The 16200-nt window shown below is 34.0% G+C and overlaps 1 protein-coding gene across 1 annotated transcript in view; it reads left to right on the top strand.

The window, feature by feature from the left end:
- The window catches only part of LOC127853880 (uncharacterized), a 41294-nt gene extending 34206 nt beyond the window's left edge, over nucleotides 1-7088 (top strand). The window contains exons 2-6 of the mRNA XM_052388680.1: nucleotides 2137-2235; nucleotides 2556-2749; nucleotides 3655-3759; nucleotides 5464-5578; nucleotides 5830-7088. Coding sequence (XP_052244640.1) covers nucleotides 2137-2235; nucleotides 2556-2749; nucleotides 3655-3759; nucleotides 5464-5578; nucleotides 5830-6221 — 905 coding nt within the window. The 3' untranslated portion in view covers nucleotides 6222-7088. The remainder of the gene's footprint in view (nucleotides 1-2136; nucleotides 2236-2555; nucleotides 2750-3654; nucleotides 3760-5463; nucleotides 5579-5829) is intronic.
- Nucleotides 7089-16200: the final 9112 nt, after the last annotated feature.

The raw sequence follows: 16200 nt of genomic DNA, 5'->3' as shown, positions 1-16200 counted from the left end.
AAAACCACACTTTGGTCTGTTGTTTTGCATATACCGGTTCCTGCATATTTTTTTCATATGTCGCAGGGTATAAAAGTCAATTTGTGTTTTACGAGAATTCAGTACTCGAAAGTCGAATTAAAATGTTTATAAAATGTAAAAGAAAAAGTAATGGAATTTCGGCAATACACTTTTGTAAATAATGCAACAATATTGCATTAATGCAATAAAAAGTAATTCCACGCACAGATTTCTCGGCATACTAGAAAATGACATAAAAAGATGATGAAAATGGACATCACACTTGTCGGAGAATACCCACTCTTCGAACCTTTTCACGTTCATTGTAGTTTTCAAATTTTGCTACTATTGGACGGGTAGATTTTTAGAATTTGAACCACTGGTGATACGATGGACACGTATCGACGTAATGTTATTGATATGTATGCCAACATTCTTTGTAATACTTTTATCATTTTCTAAGCAAGCTTCGCAGAGTGGTTTCACAAGAGTCGCGTAGCTCCTTATTCCCCGTGTTTTCTGGCATCCCAACGAAGACAATGTTCCCTCATTCTACGCCACCGTAGGTCAGTTATATTGTCCTGGATCTGTGTGTTTATATTTTGAATATTGCCATTTTCTGTTCTCTTTTATTTGTTTCAAATGTGAGTTCAGATGGTGTTTTTGATGTATTTATTTTATGTGAATAGAAATCGTCCGCAATGTCACTCAGTGACTGACAACATGCTTCTATTTCGTTCAGACGTTAGTTCATGGATGCATTTTCTCCACGCAAGGCAACCACATCAGCATTTACATGGGACAGTTTGTTTTGTATTTTGTCAAGTTTTGACATATGCTTCTCAATGGACTGGAGACGATTATCTAATCGTTTTATCAGTGAAATCAAAGCGCCATTGTCATGTTGGTTTGTGCGCGCATGCGGATACTCTGTGTGTACTGCTGGTATATTGGTTTGGAGAAAAACTGTCGGCCCCTGACAGAGTTGGAGCGTTGGGCTATTTTTCTGATGGATCACATGCGAAACGTACATGTTTGTATGGTTCGGTCGCTGTAGTTCATGCCCAGGGTACGTATACATTTGTTCCGTCACAAAATTTTGATTGTTTTTGAAATTTTGGAGTTGATATTTCAAGTTCGTGTTTAGCATTAGAACAGTTAACTGTGGGTTGCTTGAATGTATAGTACTTACTATGCACCCTGCATTCGCTGCATGTGACAATGGTGTGTTCATTTGAGATCCCGTCACCAATTCACCGATACTTCGCGCATGGTGCTTCTGTTGCTTGTTTTGTTTGTCCTTGTCTTTGTTATTTTTTGATGTTTTGACATTTTTGATTTGTTTTATTAATCCGTTTATGAATGACTGTATATGGGCACACTCAATAGCACGTATAACACTTATGTGACTTAAAATAGTGAAATTGTGTTGGTTCAAATCACTCGAAATGTTAAATACATTTAAAGAAAACTCGTTCGTTATTTGCGTCCGTCATCTAAGCCTCCTTCCGATCAATCAACGTATTCCAAATTTACTAAAGATAATGATACCTCTGTCATTTTGGACTTGTCACTTCGTTATCACTGCCCTTTTTATGTAAAAATATTAAGTAACCCTCAGATCATGAAGATGGAAAACACGCCAATGTAAAAACTTTTTTAAATATTGTATGAAAATATGGAGTCAGAACGAAAATAGCAAAATAACATAACAAAACAAACAGTAACGACAAACTATAAACCATATATAAAGATTATAATGAGTTATTTTTCCAACAAGTTTTATTTAAACCATGCATATACGTACATATAAAGTATGAAACAATTTACAATAATATAATGCAACCAGAGATGACGAAAATTACATAGGCTACACATATAAAGTTATCTTGATAATTAAAGTAAATTTCAAGACTAATTTCATTTGCTTGAAGTTCTGATTTGGAAAAAAAAACAAATTTGAAAATATCACACACAAAAATATTACAGTTACAAAAGAAAGAAAAAAAGATGACATTTTCGGTATGTATTCACAATGGAAGTATGCATTAGTTTCACTAATAAATAAAAATGACATAGAAAGACAATTTCATTTAAATAACGGTAACGCCTAATGGTACACATTTCAATTTGCAGACTTCCCACCAATCCACCATGATGACCCATGCAACAGCTCGATATACGACGCTAAACATAAAGAGTTCGATTACTCAAAGATCCAGATTTACATCGACGGTAAATTATGTATCTACTTTTTGTGAACGGATCAAGAAAACTATAACTCGTTATATTTGCGCATACGCCGTCTTTACTTTCATATTTATAATGAACCTCTTTTTGAGAAAAAACGCGCAAACATTCAACCGCTATTAATACACGTGTGTATAAAATTGCATCCGGTGAAACATTATTTTTGTTTGAAATTTAAATTTACACTGTCATTGTTTAACATAACATATTCGTGACAGTTTTAAACATTAAACGACATTTAAAAAATACCATACTGACTGTCAATGTAAATAGAAAATAAAGCACCATGTTTTTTTCCTTTTAAGATCTCTTCCCCAAGCCGCTTTCAGAAGCAACAGCCGGACCCAATACACCGGTGTTTGTCTCCGCAGCGTCCTCCGATCACGTCCAGGAGGCACTTCAGATGCTGGAGAACTTCAAGCGATTCGTTCGCAAGGTTATTCCAGACGCAAAACTGATCATCTACAATCTAGGACTGACATTTGAAGAGATTAAATTGGTAAGTTAAGACAAGGAGCAAAAGACCAACAAAACAAGATTATGAATTCGATATAAATACATGTCACTAAGTACTGAACATGTTTCCTTCCTGATTATCTGTTCGAACTATGCCAAAGACTTTAATCCGGGAAGTGTGATGTCCATTTTCATCACCTTTTTATGTCATTCTCTAGTATGCCGAGAAATCTGTGCGTGGAATAACTTTTTATTGCATTAATGCAATATTGTTGCATTATTTACAAAAGTGTATTGCCGAAATTCAATTACTTTTTCTTTTACATTTTATAAACATTTTAATTCGACTTTCGAGTACTGAATTCTCGTAAAACACAAATTGACTTTTTATACCCTGCGACATATGAAAAATATGCAGGAACCGGTACATGCAAAGCAACAGACCAAAGTGTGGTTTTGAAAAGTTACACAAACGTGCAGATGTCCAGATTATCAAAATGCTTCCAAATGCTCATTTACTATTATGTTGTTTGTCTTTCTTAACATGCGTATGCTTAGAAACCAGTGGGAACAACGATATCTCTACGCCTTTCGATTATAGTCTAAAAGCGTGCGTGCAATACAGCTTTTGGGCAATGCAAGCATGTGCAATTGTTTAACATTGATAAAATAAGCCCATAATTCGTGAAAGCAATCAATGATTGCCATGCATATACTAATCAATTATATTGTTATATTTTCCAATAGTTGGTGGATCAGAAAAAGAATAAGAAAAACGAAAGAAAAGAAAAAGTGCGACCAATAAACTGCTACGCATGGTATAAAACATGTGTAACATACTTTGACCTTTGCCTGCGGGCTCGGTTAATAACTTACATGCATCTTTATAAATATGTTTCAACTGTCACTTGTCACAGACATTAAAATAAATAATCCATATCGTTTCAGTTGAAACGCCTCTGCGTGTTAGAGATCAGAGATTTCCGGTTTGAAAAATACCCCGACCACGTGAAGATTCCGAAAGGCTACGTGTTTAAACCGATAGCGATTCAGGTAATATACATGTATTCAGTACATGCCGAAAGACTACGTGTTTTAACCAATAACGAGTAAGATAGGATATATATAGTGCATCCTGAAAGGCTACGTGTTTAAACCAATCGCGTTTCGTGTACGTTAAACAGTGAATGCTGAAAGGCAAAGTATTTGGACCAATAATGATTCAGATAGAATATAAAGTTCATACTAAAAGGTTACGGATAATGTTTAATGCTAGCTAAAACCTAGTAGGTTAGATATATATGCTGATTCACGTTCACACAGAAAATGAACAATTTATGTTGATTTCGACGTTGCAATGTTTGGTGTGCTAATAACGGAATATCCGAAAACTCGATAAATATGTTCGCACTGGAAAATTATGTACATGTAAACACATTATGACAGTGTTAAACAAGTTTGTTTCAGAAATCAAGCATTACATTTGAGTGATTTGTTTCTGTAACGAATAACCAAAAATAAAGGAACGATAAATATCATCAGCTGTATTGTTAAACCCCGTTATATTCTTTAAATTAATTCCATTCACTGACCTTTTAATTGAAGCATATTTTAGAGATGTACGAAACTTTTGTTATCAACAACTGTACTAAAATGTTTAAACTTTGTTTTCGTGTTTTTTTTTTCTCTATGTTTTGATCAGCTCTTAATACGTTGTCGCATATAAACATATAAGTTCCGACGATGAATATATGTCTTCATTTACAATTAGTTCTTGTTAAACGGTACTGTACGACTAGGAAATAGCAAATCTGGGGAATCATTTTAAATAAAAAGTATGATATATGTACGTCTTTCATACCATTACAATAATTATGCCCCTCTTTACACGTTCTATATAAAATGCTAATTAAATTTATAATATAATCACGTTTACATATGCATACTTTTAGCGGATGTGTTTGTTTAAATGGTATGAGATATATAGAATTGGCGTTGTCCGTCCGTCTTTCCGTCCTTCCGTCCGTCCGTTAATTTGTCCTTTTGTAACAAAACTTATAACGGCTATATCTCAGAAACTATATAAAATATCAACATGAAACTTCTTGTGTGTACACTTGGTATATATATCAAACAGGAGAAGTGCCACGCACAAGAACCCTACACTTTTTTTAAATAAGAGCTATAGCCCGTTTTTGTATGATGTAATCTTTCAGGGCTATATCTCAGATACCATACACGACTTAAACATGAAACTTCATGGGTGTATTGATATCAATGATGAGAAGCGAACTGCATAAGAACAAATAACTTTTACTTACTTAAATAAGAGACATTGCTCTTTGTTGTTGTTGAATGGCGTAATTTTTCAGGGCTATATCTCAGATACGCCACAAGTTTTCAACATGAAAATTCATGGCTGTATGTGTATCGACGAGGAGCATTGCAATGCAAAAAGCAATTAACTTCCACTTAATAAGGTTTAAATACCATATATCAAGGGATAATACCCATCAATAAACACAATTTATTTGGCCAGGAATATCAATTAAACGAATTTGCTCGTTATCGATATACGTCCAAATGACGTGTTTGATGCGATTTTTTTCAATTATAAGACCCTTTTGACATTTATTCAAGGTAATATGCACCCTCATATATGTTTGATGATATGTGTTCAATGTCATATGTTGCAGGATATAAACGCAATCATATGTGTTTTACGACATGTGCTCATTGTCATATGTTCTCTTTCAGACAGTGTTGAAAGAATACCCGCTCGTGGTCTGGATGGACTCTTCAATTCGCTTCACGCAGACAAATATTTCGGAATTATTCGAGGATGCCAATCGACTGGGACTTATCTGTACAGGTGAATGTGGACGCATAATGATATTTAAAATTACAAAATATATTTGACTACATACTATTATTTCAGGTATACGGAAAAAAACACAATTCATGTCAGCTGTCCAAACATAAAAAATATGTAATTACCATGCAGATGTACTAACATATTTTCTAACTTTACCTACGGTTTCATCGCTGATTCTAAAGAAATAAAAAAAATCTCGTTAACCGTAAACTCAAAAAGTTATTTATAGTAATGCCTCACCTTTGCAGGTGGCGACGGCAGAGTAGCTAGCCGGACATTGCCGGGTACATTCAAGTACTTCAACATGGAACCATGTGCATACCGATCTTTACCGGAAATACAGGCGGGTTTCGGCATTTTCAAGCGTACAGAATTTGTTGTTAACAACATTATAAAACCGTGGGTGGGGTGTGGTTTGACACTAGGATGCATGATGCCGGATGGGTTACCGGACGATCATTTTCCGTGCGAATACCGGAACGTGTACGGCGAGTGTCATCGGTACGACCAATCGGTGCTCTCCATTCTGTTATACCGGGCCTACGGGACGCGAATTGAGCAACATAAGAGAAGCTATTATGGCCCGTATTATGTTCGGTGTATTGAAAGATGCACGTGGGACGGTGATGACTGTTGTTAGCTCCTCCTCATTAAATATCTATAACTACACGTTCTGATCTCATTTCCTAACCGTTTAGACATTGGTTTAATCTGTATGTGTTGCTATTATTGAAGGGCATTAAAGGGGCCTTTTCACAGATTTTGGCATGTTTTGAAGTTTGTCATTTAATGCTTTATATTGACAAATTTAAAAATTGGATCTTAAAATCTCCAGTAAAAAATAAGAATAAAATTAAAAATAAATAAATAAATAAATGTAATACTCAGCAGGGTTCGAACCAATGACCCCTGGAGTCCTGGAATAAAATTCTACCACGTAGACCATTCGGCCATTCTTCTTCATACAGATTTCGTTGTATTTTATACTTCATATAAGCAATCCTCGTAGTTACACAAAATATAACAACAACAACAGAACTCTCCAAGTTTTTCAATCGTTTCACGTTGCAACGATTTATTACTTTCAGGTTTTTAAATCGTCAAACAATTCATATAATGGTTAATTAAGAGCATGGTAAATATTCAGTATAACTGTTTCCTCACAAATATAATAACTAAAACGAAAATTCGCGAATCTTATCTTTTCTTCAATTTTGTCAATTTACCAAAACGTGAAAAGGCTCCTTTAAAGCACCAGTATTATTAAGATCTCAACAGTTGATTATTTATCATAGCGCAGTGATGATCATGAGACCTAAAATTGTGATTATGGCGTAACTTTACTTTGGTAGGAGCGACCTTTTCATAACATTACCAAAGCCACCGGTATTAATAGAGAATACTCAATCACCAATTGGTTTGCACCAAATGAGTTGAATCGTTATTGTTCTGCTAAAATAGCATCAAAATCATTATGTGAAGATTGCATTAAAATCATTAAACGATATTGTTATATAATGTGAAACACATTTTAACTTTTTGAAGTTTTAAGATAATGTCATGTGTTACTTTTATACTTTAGAATGATATAGCTCATTTTTTATAATCCATCAAATAGTGCATCGATTTAAAAACGAAAGAAATGTTAACAATTTAATGCAGGTCCGTCTGGTGGCCATCAGACGTTGCCAACCACACAAACACGTGACGCCTTTTTAATAAAAGACGTCGTTAAAATTTCCAATAAATTATTGCGGATATAGAAAACTACCGCAAAATGAACGGGGCATAAATTATATATAAAATAAGGACAATCCTTATATTACGCTGAATTGAAACAAGAAAAAACAACGACATAACTTATTATTATTTAGATTCGTACCTAATGAGCTTTGTATTAAATAATTACCAATAACAAATAGCGGATATCAATATGATTTACAGTATTAGGTCATATTTCACATGTTTACGAAATCCGTTGATTAATAAACAAGACATTATGGAAAATGTAAGCGTTGCATAAGTAGTAACCGAAAATGTTAATTGTCATGTTATTCATCATAAACAGTATAGAGGTCACATTTACAATCTAATTTTAATGGAATTCGTTCAGATCGTTTTCCCAAATGAATTATCAACCGAGTTCAATTACTTGCAAAGGGAATTAACAACAAGGTGACTAGGTCAAAAGACAACAAAGCTGTAAACACTCTAAAATAACCGTTTATTGCCATCTTTAATGTCCCAAAAAAGTTGTTAAATTATATCTCGACCTTTTAACAATTATTCAGATAAGTTATAAAACATCGCCGTCCGAGAGCTGTTCCTCCCTTGTATTTGCTATGCGAAACCTTGTGAACACTCTTATATTCCTATATTTTGTCCGATTTACATAAAACTTGTCAGTTCATATGTTCATATTATATCTCGACTTTAACATAATTCCTATCCGTGGAAATTTGAGGGCTGCAAAGTTTCCCTCATATTGCTGTTTATTTAAAGGATGTGAAGACTTTACAACTCGAACAAATGAAACGTGATCAAAACGTTACATTATATTAACATATAAATTAGTTTATAGAATTATTTCGGCACTGTTAAACTATTTGAAATATTGGGCTTGGGCGATTCCCTTCTTTGACTTCATTTAAAATTTCCGAACATTCTTTAACAAACACAATTTTTAATGTTCATAAAACTTGCTCAGAAAAGTGTGCTTATATGATATCTCATCCGACTATGCACATGCTTTTAGTCAGTTTAGTTATTTTAAAACGTGGCCGACATTTGACAGGGCCATTTCCATTATATTTCTTAAATTACATTTTAGAGCGGCCGATTTCATAAAAATATAACACTTTTAAAACTATTTAGTGGATTCATGTTCGATAAAATTAAAAATATCTATCAATCAGCAATCCTTCTTGCGCGATCTTTATTAAATCTTTCCCAAACCTTAATTCAAACAGTGTCTCGGCCTGAATAAAATCTGGGTCATAAATGGCAGACGCTGGGGCCATACTTCAAATGTAATACCCACACGCAACTATACCTGCTTAGAACAGTTCAATCCATTCTGGTCTCGGGTATCTTGAGCGTTCTATTGTTGCAATCATTTAGCCACATTAAGATTGTTAATTAATTGATGTATAAACAATATCAGCTTGCTATAGTGTTTAAGTGTCGTTAATTATTTATCCGGACATCATAATGTTATGAACAATTAAATTGATCCACTGTTGTTGGAAAACTTCATGCTCATTTATTGGAGTCACGCTGTTATTGTCTTAAATTGCAAACGCATAATTTGTGGCATAAGCGGCGACACGAAATTACAGGTTTATTTGACTGTCTATGTATAAAAAACGAAATACCACGATGCAATTAATTTATTGTATTCTAATCTCAACTCAGGGTGGATCATTCGAATACATTATTTCAAAATCTTAAAAGCGATTTACAGTAAAATGTAATTATTCTGATACTTCTCAATTTCCACACGTTAGATGAATATTTTTAGAATATTGTAACAAGAAGGAACACATTTTATAACATAACTAAAATAGATCTATTTACCAAAATACTTTTTATGCACGTTATTAAAACGAAAGTAATGATAACAAATATTTATAAGAGGGTATATACTGGTTTATAGGAACAGCAACAACGTAAATGTAGCTAATTATAAATACTTTCAAGCATTGCAGTCGTTTATAGAAAATATAGGCGTGTTCGTTTCATTTATATTGAATCTAGAAGAGTTTGTTTTTTATTGTTATTTTGTCAGTATTAAGAGTGAACAAGTGGAGTTTCGAATAATGTGACTAAATATAGTTAAAATTTTCTTTACATAAAGACAAACGGCACATTGAATGAAAGCTATTCAGTAAATATTTTTAGGTGCTTATACAAAATATGCTACTAACATGTGCTATTATTTGAAGTATATGGTTGTATAAATGGATAAAATTATTTTTATAACAATGAAAATAAACATAGTTGTAATATGAAATCAGTCTACAAATAACGCGTAGAAATGTCACAAATAACGCGTAGACATGTCGGAGTCCTTCAACCGGATACTCGGTTAAGTCCTCTTCAACCGGAGACTTGGTGAAGTCCTCTTCAACCGGAGACTCGGTGAAGTCTTCTGCAAAACACAATATAAATCAGTAAAAATAAATCTAACAATTATATTCCCCATTAATGTTTCCTTAAAATACTGGTTAAAATATCGCAATGTGGTAAAAGCCTGTAATCATTTAGGTAACATCATATTCAAAAATTAAATATAATACTGTAACAGACAAATGCTGTTTGAACTTAAAGTAATAAAACAAATATGTATAGATTTTCGACAAATAGTTTTTTATTGTAAAACTTCAAAACGCACCGAATCCGGGTTGCCATGCAGCGGGTTCTTCGCCAGTCTCACCAAAAATGTAGGAACCAAATATGTCGCCTAGAGCATAGCATTTTTCATTGGTGACGCAGTAATCGTTCTACAAAAATGAAAGATAAGTGTTCTTTATAAGCAGTAGCACGTTTACTTCATATCCCTAAATTAATATTTAAATTTACAAAACCTCATAGTAGTGATATCGGTAATTAACTACGCTAAGCAAGTTTTAATAAAGTTTCATCTACCAACATGTTAAAGGCTCAGTAACTCTTAATGACTGTATACTTTTGAATATATACCTCTGTTCTGCATTCAATAAAGCCTTCTACCCTTCTACAGATATCGCAAGCTGAATCATACACGATCAACGTGTCTTCCTCGCTAAAGTTGACCCCGTCGTTACTAAAGGAGATCTTATCTACAATGTCGTCTATATCGGCTTCATCATTCACAGTGCGTTCCTCGCTTTGTTCAAATGGGCAAGACACCTCCATATATGTCTGACGAACACCTGCAACTTGGTAATTACCTTCAGGCAACAACTCATTTATTGAGTCATTCTGTAATACACAAAACATATGCACTTGTGTTTCAATCAGTCATATTCATTTTAGAGCACAGTAAAGTCTCGCCGTACGTATAAGTATAACGCATACCAATATTACATTCTCACTGGTGAGGTAACAAAATACTGCGATGTAAAACATGTATATGTATAATAGTGATTACAAGTTTGTTCATATTTTGAAAAGAGGAAGCTCGCGTCTGCAAATTATCAATTTACATGAGTGTTGCTGAAATAATCAAAAAGTAAGATAAATATGTACCTCTTGAGGCTCAATTCTGCATTTGACCTGATTATCAAATATGAGATTGTCAGCGAACACAGACGTTTTCCTACTGCTCGTTCTTGTAAGTCACACACGCCTCCGTCTGGGATTCCTTTCATTTGTGGAGGTTTGGTCGAGTTTAACGGGCAATCTACTCCAATGCGACCTTTCGCACACACACATGAACCTATGCAAACCGCAAACTTGTTTGAATATTTCATTTATACTTAGACATAAAAATAATAATGCAATTTTCAGACAATCAGTGCAATATTAAATTTAGTAATGTTATTATTAAACAAATGAAATAAACATGTTAAATTTATATTTAATACCATTTAAATATGTCCATTGCTACAGCACTAAAAACATTGAAAGGAATATAGTTGTAATGTGGATTGTGATTGATTGTTTTCTATTTGAATGGGAACAAATTAGTATTACCAAAAGATTCACATTTCGATATTGGTAAAAAGTGATAGAGAACAAAAATATGGTGTACTGTGTTGTATTCGTTCATATTAACTTGTTTATATTTAACGTTGAAACATTTTCCAAAGACGCTACACTCATTTAGACAAGCTACGCTTCGAATTTCCTCCAATGTCTTTTCGGTAATAATATTCAAGGGGAGATCGATGTCCTCATCCGATATGTAAGTGTACGACGTTCCGTTAATAATTACAGTTATTCCGAAACAAGTCTACTTTTGGTGGTATCTTTTGAATGATGACTTGTTGAAGGCACAACGACTTGATTGTTTCCAAGTGGAGCATTGTCCATTTCATAGTACCTGTTATCTAATGCAAAAGAACATTGCTTGATGTATTTTTTTAACAAAATAAATATACGTTGCAGTTGATCTAGCGCTTATTTACAAATAGTCATCGTGTAGAGTCTTTTAACCTCGCACGTTTGAAGTACTAAACCTAAAATACTAGATACGAGCCAAAGTCAGGTTCCGGTGCGATACTAGAATAATGTGTTTACGGCCTTTTAGGACCTACACTTAATAAGGAACATATCGGAAGAGACTTGTGCGAATCGGTACGGAGCTGGTTTACGTGGTGTATTAAAGAAGACGCAATGGTCGAGAGACGACCCTGGGCCATAACTTTTCCGTCGTAAAGCAACTAGTATACACCTCGGTTTTAATAATCGCCCAATTCAAATAACTTATAGTCTATTTTGAGTAGATGAGAGATTGGACCAGCGTATGGTTAAATGTTAAAGCTAGTTTGTTACCACTTGACAACGGACCCCCCTACGAATCAAATGTACGCGACATATTTCGAAACACATGTTTTGTTTTCAATTAATAAAAACAAGAACAATATTTCAGAGTTATCTAGCCTATGTTAAGGCAGCATGTATGTGTTCATGTTTAAAATGCGTTTACAAGTTACACATAAGTACCAGAGCGTCGAGGATGCAGTGCTTTATTGTTGCTGTGAAGTCCAGACCTGATACGTTGGAACATTTCTGGAACGCTATGGTGTTCAACAGCTGCATCCAATCTCGCCACGCAGTATCCTCAGTGTATACTTTTATTTCCCGTTTCTAAAACGTTGAAAATAACGCATACGTTAATTGTAATGCGCATTTAAATATTTATTAAGATAATCAATAGGCGCCATTTTCAACTAGCATTATGTATCGGGAAGATTACCTTCCGTTCGATGAATGTGTTACGGTAGTTTGACACAAACGCTAGTTGCACAGTTTTATGGAAGTCACCCTTGTCCGTCGGTTGATATCTGCCATTCGCATCTCTCCTTTTCCTGCGCATATCAACACATCTGGTTGTGAATATTGGTATGGCATTACAAGTTTTTTTGTTTCAGCATCGGCAGTAACAGTATTTGTGGGTGACGGCGTTTGTTGGTCCTATGTACAAAAAACGATATTGATCTGCCCAAGGCTGCAACAAGACATCTTCATCGAACAAATTGTCAGCGGCGTTGACTCTGCAACGTAAAATAATAAAACAAATGACGTGCAGACTGTTAGATAACAAAACGTATTTTTTTGTAATTTGAAACCGTAGGTACATAAAAGTACATGTGGTTATACGATTACTCTTATATACATACATCCAGCTTATGTTTGGGTCAGGGTGGTTAGAACCTGGCCTGTTGAGGCGATCATTTGTAGTTGTCCCATCGAACAAGCCGCATAAGCCAGATGTTTTCTTAAAATCAGCCACTGACGGGTAGACAAAAACGTTCATTAAAGCACCATAAATGTGTATATCTACATAGGTTTCGCTGGGTAAAGTTACCTTAAAATAAAAATTATATGTTCATAATTATTTTGCACTATGCCCCATTTAAAGTAAAACGCGTTTTATGGTACACAAATAAGAAAAACAAAGCGCAAATTATTCGACATTCTTTACTATTATTGTAAGGATTCAAAAAAAATAAATATGTGTTTCTGTTAGATAGACGTTGACGTAAAGCATTACGATGATATATTAATACAAATAAAACAACAATATAATAAATCACCTTAAATATTACTTACGCGGAATTGCGTCGGTGAAATTTCATTCACCTTGTTCTGCAGAATTCTGTCACCATACTGTACAAACCTTACGTCAAGTAAGCCATTGTCGCAAGCATTTAGAACGAATACGTCACATCCGGCTTGAGTGGCTTAACCGCACACACAGGTTGGTGTATATCCATTATTGTAACACGATTGTGTCTCAATTTGTATCTGCTCAAAGTATATACAGTCTACAAATAATATATTATAATTATATATTCTATGAAAATCTTAAAATTAAGTTCGCAATTAAACTTATAATAATATGAGAATACACATGTTCAGTGTATTTGTATCGTATTGGAAATTCTTTAAACTTTTGCTTTACGTTGTGTGTGTTAAATGTGAACTAAAGCCTGAATAATGTTAGGATCTAAATCTGATCCCAATAGGTACATATGAATGCGTAATATATTTTGAAAGAAAGTGTTGTTATAAAACTACATCATACTTTCTGATAATAATCCGTGTGGATATACACATCAAACGTCCCAAAGTTCTGGTTTTCATATGCACTGGATACAAACATGAAATATAAACCATAACTAACGTTATACAGAACACAATTGAACCAATAACATTAAGTGATTAACTTTAATAATAATCTGAAATAATTATATGTTATCATACACATATTATGTGATACATGTTAAAGCTCATACTCACAGTCCGTCAAATGTCAGCATATGCGGATCACAGACTGCGCGGCAAACTTTGTTATTCAGCACAAATTGCTCTGTCGAAACGGCCACCTTTGAGCGTTTTAGGTTTTGAATCATGTACCTATTAAAGTTTTACTATATATTTCAAACAATTCTCTAATTGTTATACAAATGCAGCTCCTCAAAAAAATGGTTTAATTGGTATTAACTTAAATGCGTTAAATGCCAATAAGATATCGTAGCATAATATTGAGGAATACCTGTATGGTATCCACGGCGTAATCAGGGGGGCATGCGTATTTTGGGGGCTCACCGCGTTTAAGTGAGAAAGTTGGGACAAAACTTCCAAGATGGCGTCGTTTTAGTGTTTTTTGTGAAGGAGTAGCGGATATTTTCACCCGGTAAGCCAGTTTATATGTATTGGCGTCGCCCTGGAGGGCGGCGACTAGTATGTAATGCATTTTTCTTTCGCTTATGGGAGGAAAAGTTATTTTACGGATCAATGTATATATTTTTGTTTTAAGAATATCTTGCATAGTGGTGATTTTTTGTGTAAATTAGTGTAAATAAGTACTGCATTTGTGCCTATTACATTTATTACAACATTTATTGCCAATAATGCAAAGCTAATTGTTTTAATTAATAACTGATCCACAACTGATCACAGGGGAAAGATCACAGGGACTGGGCAAATACGCGAAACTTTCTGGTTTTGTATAAAAAACAAATGATGTTTTGTATAAAAACAAAACATAATCAAAATATATTAATTTTGTGTTTTTTTCTAATTTGCTTATTTAGTGGAGCATCAATGTAGTACGATATTTGACGAGCTATCGCGCAAGCAAGTTTATTGGAAGGTACGAAAACGTACAATGTATTAGTTTATTAATAGACATATAATAACGATCGCTATACACAACTTCACCAAATAGCAATACATAAGTGAATGTCAGCCGGAATAGCTCAGTTGAGAGAGCGTTAGACTGAAGTTGTTTACACAACAGTCATCTAAAGGCCCCCGGTTCAATTCCGGGTTCCGGCACAAACGGAACAGTTCGGCGGCTGACAATTTTTTCAGTCAGGTTAATAAAGATAATAAAGCTTTAATTTATGTAGACATTTTAAAATCCATTTTACTACAATTGGACATTTTTATTAAAATTAATGGATGCAACGTGGTGACAACGTTAATTAAAATTTCTTACATAACTTAAATATCTTATAAAAAATACACGTGTTTTTATATTAACAAATAAATGCAAAAAACACATCTATTATCCATGTATTTTTATGGTTGTCTATCATAGGCCTACCTCTACCACATATAGAGTATTATTGATTGTAACAATGAGTTGTGATAAAGGAAGCAGCCGCTTATCAAGGAGGAGCTGTGTCCCAGCAACCGTTTCCCTAGAGTCAAGCACTCCTCGGAGTTTTTTTTTAAGAACACATACAGAGCGCGAAGCGCGACACGTATTACTATCCAGGTGGTATGGCCCCTTTAGCATTATCCGACCATTACGTCCATAGTTATCTTCCTTAGAATTTGAGAAATTTTGAAATCCTTGTTGGAAGTCCAAACTTTTCATCCGATTGTTCCCAAACTTTAACATATGTTTTTATCAATGAGGACCCAACCCAAACTCTATATGAGCAATATCTGACCAAAAGTCCAGAATTATGTCTCTTTGAATTTAAAAATAAAAGTGAAAAACTGCTTGGTTGGGTGATTATCTCAACATTTTTCATCAGATTCTTTCCAAACTTACAGTGTCTTCATATGAATGAGCAATTTTACCTCATTTAAAATGAGAAACATCGGAACAATAAGTCCAGATTTTTTTCTATTAAATTTGACAAAATAAACAATTTCCACTTGTTTAAAAGATTTCACAACTTTCGTCTGAATCTTTCCAAACTTGTTAAGTGTTTTTATATCAGTATTACTCGAACCCTATTGAAAATGATGAATATCGGAGCAATAAATCTATAATGATCTTTTACTGAATTTCAAAGTATTGTGAAATGCAGCTTCTTTATACAATTTACAGTTTTCATTCAATTTTTTTTCCCAAACTTTTACAGGGTTTTCATATCAATGAGTATTCAACCACTATCGTAAATGAGCAACGTAAGAATAAGTTCAGAATCATCTCCCCTTGAAGTTGAGAA

The sequence above is a fragment of the Dreissena polymorpha genome, chromosome 12, assembly GCF_020536995.1.
Source record: "Dreissena polymorpha isolate Duluth1 chromosome 12, UMN_Dpol_1.0, whole genome shotgun sequence".
NCBI classification, from domain to species: Eukaryota; Metazoa; Mollusca; class Bivalvia; order Myida; family Dreissenidae; genus Dreissena; species Dreissena polymorpha.
The sequence above is the reverse complement of the archived record's forward strand: the minus strand, read 5'-3'. Positions and strand labels throughout refer to the sequence as shown.